The sequence below is a fragment of the Bufo gargarizans genome, chromosome 4, assembly GCF_014858855.1.
Source record: "Bufo gargarizans isolate SCDJY-AF-19 chromosome 4, ASM1485885v1, whole genome shotgun sequence".
Lineage (NCBI taxonomy): Eukaryota > Metazoa > Chordata > Amphibia > Anura > Bufonidae > Bufo > Bufo gargarizans.
The window spans coordinates 1,481,251-1,494,195 of NC_058083.1; the positions used below are offsets into that span (position 1 = coordinate 1,481,251).

At 43.5% G+C, this 12,945-nt stretch overlaps 1 protein-coding gene across 1 annotated transcript; it reads left to right on the plus strand.

Moving 5' to 3' along the window:
* Nucleotides 1–3,388: 3,388 nt before the first annotated feature.
* LOC122933984 lies at nt 3,389–12,399 on the plus strand. The gene is made up of 25 exons (XM_044289081.1): nt 3,389–3,509; nt 4,596–4,686; nt 4,771–4,896; nt 4,982–5,071; nt 5,518–7,655; nt 8,937–8,999; nt 9,100–9,162; nt 9,263–9,325; nt 9,426–9,488; nt 9,589–9,651; nt 9,752–9,814; nt 9,915–9,977; nt 10,078–10,140; nt 10,241–10,303; nt 10,404–10,466; nt 10,567–10,629; nt 10,730–10,792; nt 10,893–10,955; nt 11,056–11,118; nt 11,219–11,281; nt 11,382–11,444; nt 11,545–11,607; nt 11,708–11,770; nt 11,871–11,933; nt 12,293–12,399. Exons 3-25 carry the CDS (start codon nt 4,862–4,864, stop codon nt 12,397–12,399), a joined length of 3,567 nt encoding a protein of 1,188 aa, XP_044145016.1. The 5' UTR covers nt 3,389–3,509; nt 4,596–4,686; nt 4,771–4,861.
* Nucleotides 12,400–12,945: the final 546 nt, after the last annotated feature.

The following is a 12,945-nucleotide window of genomic DNA, read 5'->3' on the forward strand; positions in this document are numbered from 1 at the left end:
TACAAAAATACAAAAACTTTGCCATAAAAATTTCCAAATAAGATATAAAACAAGGTATAAAGTATATACACTTACCCTACTGGCCCAGCTCCATGCATACTATCTCATTCATACCTACTAAAAAGAGAAAATGAAACCTAGCCTAACGTAAACATCCGATCCGGCTGAACCCTGACTATATACAAATTTATACAAATTGCTTCTAACAGAAAATAAATGACAACTTGTCACAATAAATAATCAAAATAACCCCCCAAATTTTTTTTTTATATATTTTTTTATATATATATACATATACACACATATATATATATATATATACACACATCCATATATATATTTTTTGTTTTGTTTTGTTATATACACACACATATATGAGAAGAAAAAGAAACTATACACCTTCACCCAGGGCCAACCTCCGCCTCTTGTCTCTCCATGAGGCCAGCCCTTCCTCCACCACCCACACCCAGCCCCTCGCCTCATGTCCTCCGATGTCCGCATAGTCCAGGGCTGGATGCAGGCCTCCCCACATGAAAAAAAATATATATATGAACCCCCCCCCACCCTATCCCACCCAACCTAACTACACCCCACTTACCCTATCATACAATATATACATCTTATAACAGCCATATCAATCTATACAAACCAATATTAAAATCCACCCGAAGGCCCAAGTTCAGTCATTTGCAAACCTTTCTTCAAAAACTCATCTTAAATACAAAACAAAAACCTAATGTGAAAGCCTCAGCCCAACACCAGGAAAAGTGCTACTGAGGCTAAGGTACATCAAAGGTGAAGCCTCTCCAGAGGTAAGAGACCCCATCCGTACCCACCTTCTCGCACTCAAGAGAGCGAACCTTCGTCAGGTCACCTAGAATGTTCCTACACACCTCTTCCACAGGGAGGACTTTCTGCTGGGTTGAAACTAAACACTGTGCGTTCCATGTGAAGTACCTGACCACTATGCTAACTACAAAAGCTGTGCATGGGTCCCTTCTTCCCAAACCTTTTAATGCTCCATAAGCCCATTCCGCATAGGAGAGGTTGGCTAGCCTAGGCCAGCCAATGGATGCGCCCACCCGTTTGTATACCTCTGTATTAAAGGGACACTGAAGCAGGAAGTGCTCCATACTTTCCAGTATGTCGCCTGTAAAGGGGGAATATTAATCACCAATATTATGCGAATATCGATAATTAATATTCATAAATAGGAGGAGCCGTCTAGTGATGACTCCGCCTATTTATGCCTTTATATAATAAATAACACCAGGGGATGCAGGGGTTAACCAGGGGATGCAGGGGTTGGGGTAACCCAGGGGTTAATCAGGGCCACCAGGGTAAACGTTCAGGGGTATATCCTGGCAGGGAAAGGGTTAATCAGGGGAGGTGGTGCTGGGAACAAGGGGATCTGGCAGTGTAGGGGTTACCAGGGGTGTAAGCAGGCATGGGATCCAGCCGGTTCTCTCCGGTTCTGCCGAACCGTTTGTTAAAATTACAGGCGGTTCGCAGGACCGGTGAGAAGCAGGGATCCCGACCCGGTCCTGCAGCTGCGCCTGCACCAGTGGCGTAGCTATAGGGGTGGGGGCGGAGCGGAAGCCGAGAGGAGAGGCCCTGTGTGACGCGCATTGTGCAGTCACGTACCTCACTGTGACCTCCTGCGGCGGATCTCGCGAGATGACGCGATGACGCGGCGCGGGAAGGCACAGTGAGCGAGGCATTGGTGACCGCCTGTACCAGGATGCGGCTGCCACAAGCTGTGTAGGAGAGAGGTAAGTATTAATTATTTCTCCTAAGCAGGTGCCTACTCTACTCCACCTTCCCCTCATCCTGACGGTCCCTGACCCAATGTTCAGATTCTTTTAGGCTAGCCAAACAAGAGTTATGGATGGGCCCTTGATGACAATATTTAAGGTGGCCACAGGGAAACACATCTATTTTGCCCACAGAGTAAGAGCAGCTTTTTTAAGCGGTACTCCACTATGTAATGGCCCCCTCTTTATTATTAATATAATGGCCCCCTCTTTATTATTAATGTAATGGCTCCCTCTTTGTTATTAAAGTGGGGGCCATTATATTAATAATAAAGAGGGGGCCATTATATTAATAATAAAGAGGGGGCCATTATATTAATAATAAAGTGGGGGCCATTATATTAATAATAAAGTGGGGGCCATTATATTAATAATAAAGAGGGGGCCATTATATTAATAATAAAGAGGGGGCCATTATATTAATAATAAAGTGGGGGCCATTATATTAATAATAAAGTGGGGGCCATTATATTAATAATAAAGTGGGGGCCATTATATTAATAATAAAGTGGGGGCCATTATATTAATAATAAAGAGGGGGTCATTACATTAATAATAAAGAGGGGGCCGTTACAGTAATAACAAAGAGGGGGCCGTTACAGTAATAACAAAGAGGGGGCCGTTACAGTAATAACAAAGAGGGGGCCATTATATTAATAACAGAGGGGGCCAGTATATTAATAACAAAGAGGGGGCCATTATATTAATAACAGAGGGGGCCAGTATATTAATAACAAAGAGGGGGCCATTATATTAATAATAAAGAGAGGGGGCCATTATATTAATAAAAAAGAGGGGGTCATTATATTAATAATAAAGTGGGGGCCATTACATTAAAAATAAAGAGTGGGCCATTATAATAATAATAAAGAGGGGGCCATTATATTAATAATAAAGAGGGGCCATTAAATTAATAACAAAGAGGGGGCCATTATATTAATAATAAAATGGGGGCCATTATAATATACAGGGGGAATAATATTATGGCCCAGAAGCAATGTGAGAACACAGAGGGGCCATCTGGGGAGAAATGTGACATTGAGGGGTGATGGCTGACATGGGGGTCTGATCTGAGGTCTGATTAACAATAGGGGTCTGATTGCTGGTCTGACCTGAGGTGTAATGGAAAAAATGTATTTCTAATTGTTCTCCTCTAAAACCTAGGTGTGTCTTATAAGGCGGAATATAGGTTCCTCAAGCCAGCGATTGTTTGAGGCAGAGAGAAGATAGGAGGACCACACAGAGGAGAAGCCAACTGCTGCTGACGGGACCAGGGCCAGGTGAGCGGCGCGGGAGTGTGTGTTTTGGTTGGGGTGCGCCAAAATGTAGCTTCGCTTTAGTTTGCAAAGCCAACCTGCAGTGTGCTGTCTTCTGCCTCCCCGCTGCTGGCCATTTTCACTCAGCGAGTGAGCACACAGTTCAGTGAGGAGGAGATTCACTTGTCACTGAATGACCTCCCATTCTTTATCAATTTTATCCTTCCCTTAATAGACTGTGCACATGGCTGAAATTATTATTTTTTTCTTTTTTTTATATAGGCACATTACAGGCATTTGCTCTTCTGCATTTTTTGAAACCTATGAAGGATCTAACTACCACTGAGCAATATAGTCCATTTTCCAACGTCATTCGTCATCAACTCCAACCTGAACAGTTCTAAGGACTCTGACCTAATCATCGAAAGCAGTACATGAGGTGAGTTTTAATTTGGACTCTTTTAGGCCATATCATTTTTGTTGTTTTTCTCAGTTACAGATGCTGAACCGTGAATTAATGTCAGTGCCAGAAGCTATCTTACATTTAGAACTGGCACTGGATGCATTGAAGTTATGTATAGGCCAGAACCTTTTCATAACTTCGGCGGATCCACCGCCAGCTTAGGGGTTTATTAACACCGGCATCTAAAATGCCAGTGTTAAAAATTGTGTGTCAGAGCTTTTGTACCACTACCTATTGCATAGTCTTAGTCACACAGTCAGCGTTTGTTCATTGATTTTAATCAGTGATTTTCAGCCAAAACCTGGTTAAGGTTTCCACTGTTTTCCACTGCAGAAACAGTTTGACATTGAATTGAATGGAGAGATTCTCACACAGGAAATCAGCAACAAAATCTGCACCATACTTTACACTCCAAAAATCCAACTTTGTAAAAACATGTACCTGTGGGTTTTCTGGTGGAATTTTCAACTATATTTAAAGTCACCTAAGGATTGGCTCAGCCTCAGCTGCATCTCTCAGAGACGTGTGGTTCCTGACACAGACTGAGTGCATGATGGTTTCTATAACATCAGGAGTCTAATTTACTGTGCTCATCACTAGATCCAAAATCAGATATGACATGGCTGTATCCCAAATCATAAATCACTATGATGCAGTCAGCTTTGGTCAGGGGAACCACATAAGTGGCTGACACATGGGGCTGTGTTTCTCTGTTGTGAGAATCAGCCTTTAGTGGTTCAGTTCTACCTTCTCCTGGGTGTAGTCCCCCGGTCAGTAGTGGGGGACCCCGGTCAAGAATCACATAGCAAAAATCCAGCAGTTTAATGACTCTGTGTCATTTGTGTGTGTGATTCTCCTTGACTACGGTGGACTACACTCAGTAATTAAAAGGTTTGTCTGTAACTAATTAAAATTGTCTGTTCAGTTGGGGAAGGCTTTAATAGCAACTAATCATTGGCTTCTTCAAAGGGGTCTTGCAAATTATTTTTCTTACACCAAACTGACATTAGTAAATTACCTTATTTTATATATATATAATTTTTTTTTTTTTTTTTTTTGCAGTTCTGCACTACAGACTGTTACTGCAGAGAAGGACCTACAGCTATAGATGTCACCCTAGGTCATAATTCAAGCTTGCTTAGCTTTCCTATAGGTGTGTATTTCTTGCTACTCCCTCCATCTTACAATCTATTCTTTGTTTATGGTGTGTTTAATAATGTCTACCTCTGTATTCCAGGAGACATCACCATCTGTATCACTTCATTAATATTGTGTGAAATTGGACCTTATTTCTGAATTAACATCTGATTGTAGCTGTCAAGAGTGATATGACTGGTTGTGTTCAGCATTACAGATTTTTCAGGTTCATTCTTCTATTTTAATTTATATTCATTTGTATTAAGAAAGCTATAAATCAGTTTTTAATACTTTTTTTTATATCACCACAGGGTCATCGAATGTATACCAAGACCTACATGGCAACATTCAGCATATGTCATTCAAGTTCCAGGATTTGGGCTACTTAAGATTACCATTTGGTGAGTTTTATTCAGTCTATGTAATTTCCTGATTCTGACAGCTAGGTTCAGAAACAGGCTACTTTACCACTGTCTGGCCCTATCAATCAAAGCATTGAGGGAGGGGCTGGTCACAGAAAGAAGTTGAGCTTGGGTGCCACAAAAGCAATGGTGACACCCTCATTGCACCAAAGGCCTAATCTTCTGTATTTAAAAAAAAAATTCTCATAATTTGGAAAGGGAGTCGTAGATCAACAAAAGAGAAAGTGTTTTAATCAGGTGAACAACAACTATGTGTCTATGACAACAGTAGGATAGGAAAGTTGCTGGTAAGAGATTTGGCCAAGCATTAACCAAAAAGTATTTACTTTACAAGCAGTGGAAAAATAATCACGTTCTACTAGGGTATTCGAGCGTTATTTTAGGTTTACTTTAACTGTATTTTTGGTACATATATATCTTTACAGCTACTACTATGTATTGGAAGAAGCTTACACAGTGCCAGCACACACTGAAGACACCTCAAGGTTTGATCAAACCTTTTATTATCTGAAGAATATAAACAAAATGAAGAGACAAGCTACACTGTTTAGTTTTTTCGATTCATCCAAAAAGAAAAAAACAATACAGTCTCAGGAATTGGACTTGTGTGTAAATGACATTAATAATAATGTTGTAGCTAACACTGAGAAGGATGCTGTTCTTAATGAAAATACTATATATGAAATTGACCATGAAGTTCCAATGGAACAGGTTGATAGGCATGATATTGAAAGTGTTGTTGGCAATGATGATGGTACAGTTTCAGATGTGTTAACAGTTGAAGAGGCATGTACAAGCACTATATCATGTTGGTCCAAAAAACAATTTGAATATTTTAGCAAGTTGTTTCCATGGATCCAGGTTAAAAATGGAAAATTAGGTTGCAATGTGTGTAGTAAGGTCAGAGGGTCTTTGGGAATAGAAAAAGCTAAGGCATGCCATGTTTCAGAGGAGTGGAGTAACTTTTTAGTAAAACCAAGTGGCACCCTCAAATTGATTCAGCAGGCCTCTGTTCGCAAAAAAATTAGAGAGCACAGTGTTTCTAAATCTCACAATAAAGCAGAGAAACTTCAGAATACCGCCAAAATTGGCATATTACCAACAGCAATGGACAGGCTCAATGAGAAAGCTATAGCTGCGACAATTCATATTTTTAATATAGTATACAGTTTAGCTTTAAATAATAAGCCTATGGCTGACATAGAAGGAGAAGTTCAATTGCAGAAAATTAATGGTGTGGATGTTGGAGTAGGCCTTCACTCAAGGAAAACTGCCATTACGATAATTCAACATATATCCTCACAAATAAGGAAGGCTTTATTTTCTAAAATTGCCAGTTGTAAGAGCAAATTATGTGTCATAATTGATGAATCCTCAACTGTGGCACAGAAAAGTGTTTTAGTCATCTATATTCGTTGTGAGCTTTCAACACATCAGGATCCTGTCAATGTATTTGTGGATCTTAAAGAGCTTGACTCAACCACTGCTGAGGTGATAACTGAAACACTTTTCAACTGCTTAAGTGAAAATGGATTTGATAAAGATTATTTACAAGATAATCTGATAGGATTTTGCTCAGATGGTGCCAGTGCAATGCTAGGTAGCAAGTCTGGGGTTGCAACTAGAATTGTAAGAGAATTTCCAAACATAGTCATATGGCACTGTTTGAGCCACAGGGTTCAACTTGCTCTTGATGATGCAATTAATTCTGTATCCCAAGTTAATCACTTTAAAATGTTCCTAGAAAAAATATATAGCATATATCATGTATCTAACAAACATCAGTTAGAGCTTCATAACATAGCAGCAGATCTAGAGTTGGAGATAGTAAAGATTGGTAGAATCCTAGGTCCTCGGTGGGTGGCTTGTAGTGCTCGTGCTGCCAAGGCAGTATGGAGAGCGTATCCAGCTCTGTATAAGCACTTTTCGAATTATAAGAATTTCTTGGGAATGAAGAAAAAAATGGAAAACTTGTGTTTCCTAAAAGATCTCGCTTTAATGATCGAAATTCTTGAGGAGCTCTCCCTTTTATCCCTTGCTTTACAAGACCGGGATGTTTCTCTTGTCAAAGCAGACAGACTTCTTTGTCGGTGTATTAGGGCCCTTAAAAACCTAAAAGAAAATCCAGGGAAGCATGAAGTTCAGATTGATACAATGATTAGAACAGAGCCATTTAAAGATATTCCTTTCCAAGTGAGTGCTAAAAACACTGGTCTTCCAAGAGCACAGTTAATTCAGAGCGTAATAGACAATATGAAAAGTAGGTTGTTTTCCACTGCAAATACAAGACAAATGGACAGTGGTACAGTTGTCCAAAACGCAAGCCGCTACAAAAAGTTATTGTCCTTGTTCTCTTTACTTGAACCCAATTCTTGGCCATCTGACCTCACACTATCTCCGTGGCCAGAAGGGGAATGTCAATTAAGACAGTTAAATGAACTGATAAAATGTAACATTCCAATTAATGATTTCCGGGATTACATAGACAACAGATATTTTTCAGATTGCAGCCTGCCACCCTCTATTCAACAAGCCAAGAAAATTATTCGGGTCATAGCTGTCAGTAGCGCTGAAGCTGAAAGAGGATTTAGTATCATGAATAACATTGCCACACATGAAAGAAGCAGACTTACAGTTTCTAATATATCACATCTTATGACAATCAAAATTCTTGGCAAACCAATATCAAGCTGGGGTCCGGAAATATATGTTAAGTCTTGGTTACGGAGAAACCACCACACTGCCACAGACCTCAGAGTTAAAAAAAAGGCAGCCAAACAATACGATGAAAATTCCACAGCTATTTGGTCTTTGTTTTAATGGGATAGCAATGGAGTTTATTTGTGACACTAAAACAAGCACACCGTAGCTGCAGGAGTGACGTCACGAGCCGGCTCCAGAACGCGCGCACGCGATCCCTTACCACTAGCAGTGCAGCGCTACCGGCCAGGGCGCTAGCAGCATAAAATAAGTTTCTCCCACAGCATAGCCGCTAGTCAGCTGCAGCAAAAATCTAACCCTGAGGTGTGCTTTGATCGGGCACACAGCGTAAAATCAGGTAATACAGCTGTATAGACCAGATCTAAGCATTTGTACAGTCTTTATCTGCAGTGGTGGTTTGTTTTCCTTGTTTTTGGTACTGGTGGTTACCACGTGTGCAAATTCTGGAGTTTATTTGTGGCTTGGGCATTTCCTCATTGCCTTGTGTTTATGGATCACTATATTCAGCTTACCTTATGCTTGTTCATCCTTATATATGTAATCAGCGGTAGTTATCCTTCATAGGCACTTATCCTACCACACCACATTCATGTACCCAGCTTGGCCCTTGGGCCGTTCATTTCATGTATTCAGCTCAATTTTTGGGTGTGTGATTTAACCGTTCAGTTTCTTTTTACATGTATGTATTCAGCTTGGCCCTTGGGCATTTAACCTTATGTACTCAGCTTGACTTCTGGATATGTAATGTAATGTATTTTCATACATATATTTGTATCCCACCAGGGTGGTGCTTTTTCTTTCTCTGTCCACCTTGTCTCTTTAACAATGTTGATATTTAGTACCATTTTTAACATCGAATGTGCTCCAGTTATTTTAAAGTTTTTTTTTGCTGTGTTTAGGGAGCATACACTCTAATTAATCTTCTTTGAGTAGTCCTGTAAGCCCGGCCACAACTATTTATGTTGCGCCATGACTAATGGCAGTTTAGGCATGTGGGTTTATTTTGCATTGGTTTTCTCTGTATTAATGACTGGTAGTAGCAGAGCTGAGACCTGGTTGTAGCTTGGCCAGTCCTCAGTTCTTCTCCCTTTCATTACATGCTGACACCTGACAACCTGTGCAGCACTGGAGAGTCCAGTAGATCTAGCTGGTGAAGTGTACTGCATGGCATGTCTGGTGCCACCAGGTAATGTCTGGGAGTAGCAGAGCTGAGACCTGGTTGTAGCTTGGCCAGTCCTCAGTTCTTCTCCCTTTCATTACATGCTGACACCTGACAACCTGTGCAGCACTGGAGAGTCCAGTAGATCTAGCTGGTGAAGTGTACTGCATGGCATGTCTGGTGCCACCAGGTAATGTCTGGGAGTAGCAGAGCTGAGACCTGGTTGTAGCTTGGCCAGTCCTCAGTTCTTCTCCCTTTCATTACATGCTGACACCTGACAACCTGTGCAGCACTGGAGAGTCCAGTAGATCTAGCTGGTGAAGTGTACTGCATGGCATGTCTGGTGCCACCAGGTAATGTCTGGGAGTAGCAGAGCTGAGACCTGGTTGTAGCTTGGCCAGTCCTCAGTTCTTCTCCCTTTCATTACATGCTGACACCTGACAACCTGTGCAGCACTGGAGAGTCCAGTAGATCTAGCTGGTGAAGTGTACTGCATGGCATGTCTGGTGCCACCAGGTAATGACTGGGAGTAGCAGAGCTGAGACCTGGTTGTAGCTTGGCCAGTCCTCAGTTCTTCTCCCTTTCATTACATGCTGACACCTGACAACCTGTGCAGCACTGGAGAGTCCAGTAGATCTAGCTGGTGAAGTGTACTGCATGGCATGTCTGGTGCCACCAGGTAATGTCTGGGAGTAGCAGAGCTGAGACCTGGTTGTAGCTTGGCCAGTCCTCAGTTCTTCTCCCTTTCATTACATGCTGACACCTGACAACCTGTGCAGCACTGGAGAGTCCAGTAGATCTAGCTGGTGAAGTGTACTGCATGGCATGTCTGGTGCCACCAGGTAATGTCTGGGAGTAGCAGAGCTGAGACCTGGTTGTAGCTTGGCCAGTCCTCAGTTCTTCTCCCTTTCATTACATGCTGACACCTGACAACCTGTGCAGCACTGGAGAGTCCAGTAGATCTAGCTGGTGAAGTGTACTGCATGGCATGTCTGGTGCCACCAGGTAATGACTGGGAGTAGCAGAGCTGAGACCTGGTTGTAGCTTGGCCAGTCCTCAGTTCTTCTCCCTTTCATTACATGCTGACACCTGACAACCTGTGCAGCACTGGAGAGTCCAGTAGATCTAGCTGGTGAAGTGTACTGCATGGCATGTCTGGTGCCACCAGGTAATGTCTGGGAGTAGCAGAGCTGAGACCTGGTTGTAGCTTGGCCAGTCCTCAGTTCTTCTCCCTTTCATTACATGCTGACACCTGACAACCTGTGCAGCACTGGAGAGTCCAGTAGATCTAGCTGGTGAAGTGTACTGCATGGCATGTCTGGTGCCACCAGGTAATGTCTGGGAGTAGCAGAGCTGAGACCTGGTTGTAGCTTGGCCAGTCCTCAGTTCTTCTCCCTTTCATTACATGCTGACACCTGACAACCTGTGCAGCACTGGAGAGTCCAGTAGATCTAGCTGGTGAAGTGTACTGCATGGCATGTCTGGTGCCACCAGGTAATGTCTGGGAGTAGCAGAGCTGAGACCTGGTTGTAGCTTGGCCAGTCCTCAGTTCTTCTCCCTTTCATTACATGCTGACACCTGACAACCTGTGCAGCACTGGAGAGTCCAGTAGATCTAGCTGGTGAAGTGTACTGCATGGCATGTCTGGTGCCACCAGGTAATGTCTGGGAGTAGCAGAGCTGAGACCTGGTTGTAGCTTGGCCAGTCCTCAGTTCTTCTCCCTTTCATTACATGCTGACACCTGACAACCTGTGCAGCACTGGAGAGTCCAGTAGATCTAGCTGGTGAAGTGTACTGCATGGCATGTCTGGTGCCACCAGGTAATGTCTGGGAGTAGCAGAGCTGAGACCTGGTTGTAGCTTGGCCAGTCCTCAGTTCTTCTCCCTTTCATTACATGCTGACACCTGACAACCTGTGCAGCACTGGAGAGTCCAGTAGATCTAGCTGGTGAAGTGTACTGCATGGCATGTCTGGTGCCACCAGGTAATGTCTGGGAGTAGCAGAGCTGAGACCTGGTTGTAGCTTGGCCAGTCCTCAGTTCTTCTCCCTTTCATTACATGCTGACACCTGACAACCTGTGCAGCACTGGAGAGTCCAGTAGATCTAGCTGGTGAAGTGTACTGCATGGCATGTCTGGTGCCACCAGGTAATGTCTGGGAGTAGCAGAGCTGAGACCTGGTTGTAGCTTGGCCAGTCCTCAGTTCTTCTCCCTTTCATTACATGCTGACACCTGACAACCTGTGCAGCACTGGAGAGTCCAGTAGATCTAGCTGGTGAAGTGTACTGCATGGCATGTCTGGTGCCACCAGGTAATGTCTGGGAGTAGCAGAGCTGAGACCTGGTTGTAGCTTGGCCAGTCCTCAGTTCTTCTCCCTTTCATTACATGCTGACACCTGACAACCTGTGCAGCACTGGAGAGTCCAGTAGATCTAGCTGGTGAAGTGTACTGCATGGCATGTCTGGTGCCACCAGGTAATGTCTGGGAGTAGCAGAGCTGAGACCTGGTTGTAGCTTGGCCAGTCCTCAGTTCTTCTCCCTTTCATTACATGCTGACACCTGACAACCTGTGCAGCACTGGAGAGTCCAGTAGATCTAGCTGGTGAAGTGTACTGCATGGCATGTCTGGTGCCACCAGGTAATGACTGGGAGTAGCAGAGCTGAGACCTGGTTGTAGCTTGGCCAGTCCTCAGTTCTTCTCCCTTTCATTACATGCTGACACCTGACAACCTGTGCAGCACTGGAGAGTCCAGTAGATCTAGCTGGTGAAGTGTACTGCATGGCATGTCTGGTGCCACCAGGTAATGTCTGGGAGTAGCAGAGCTGAGACCTGGTTGTAGCTTGGCCAGTCCTCAGTTCTTCTCCCTTTCATTACATGCTGACACCTGACAACCTGTGCAGCACTGGAGAGTCCAGTAGATCTAGCTGGTGAAGTGTACTGCATGGCATGTCTGGTGCCACCAGGTAATGACTGGGAGTAGCAGAGCTGAGACCTGGTTGTAGCTTGGCCAGTCCTCAGTTCTTCTCCCTTTCAATGGATGCTGACAGATTTTCTGTATGTAATTTTACTGTTGTTTCCAAACCATTATCTTTAACTTTCTTTTGATGATACATCATCAGCCAGCTTTAGTTTTTGATGGAATTCTGTCAATGTGTTCACTAGATATCACATACTTGAAATGGCACATAATGTTTGTGTTGTACCTTACCGTTTGCTGATGAATATTAAAATATAAGATTATAAACTGGTATGTGGATATTTTTTTACCTTGAAAATGAGTTGTATTGTTTTTACACTAATTTCATAAATTCTATCGAACAAGAATCCGACATGGGATTCAGCCAGTTCCCTCAGGTGCTCCAGATTCGGTTGTTAAAATTACAGCGGCAGCAGGAGATGAGCGCTTCAATTCCAGAGTTTAGCTCCTAAGGCTTTTTAAAAGTTGAGTGGTATGTGTGTAGTGTATATATAGTGTATTTGTGTGTAGTGTATATATGGTGTATGTAAATATGTCGTGACTGTGTTGCATATATATGGTGTATGTAAATGTGTCATGACTCGTGACGCGCTGCGTATCCACCGCTGAGTAGGGAACCTGTTGTTAAAAATTTGAATCCCACCCCTGGGTGTAAGGGTTTAGGGATCAGGTCCATGCAAGGGTTAATACCCTGCAAGTAGATATGGGAGGAGGTACAGGGATCGTTGGTGGGATAGGGGTTATGGGCAAATAATCGTTGGTGGGATAGTGATACTCAGCGCTTTGCTCGTTGTCCAAGGGGGGTCCTCCTCAGGGAGGGAGGCTCGACAGCTCTACTCCAGCCCGGGGCGCTGCGCTCTCGTTCAGGTGGTTGGGGGGGGGTCTGGTCCGTCTCCTCTGAGCGCCGATCGCGCTCTCCTATATGGGTGTGGGTCTGGTCGGGGGGCCTCTCCTGAGCGCAGGATGCGCTCCTCTTCCAGGTGGGGGCCCTGACCCTA

Coding starts and splice junctions, on each gene's coding strand:
- LOC122933984 (XM_044289081.1), top strand. CDS start 4,862: ATGACTGGTTGTGTTCAGCATTACAGATTTTTCAG. Junction 11,119..11,218: donor GGCATGTCTGGTGCCACCAG/GTAATGTCTGGG, acceptor CAACCTGTGCAG/CACTGGAGAGTCCAGTAGAT. Junction 11,282..11,381: donor GGCATGTCTGGTGCCACCAG/GTAATGTCTGGG, acceptor CAACCTGTGCAG/CACTGGAGAGTCCAGTAGAT.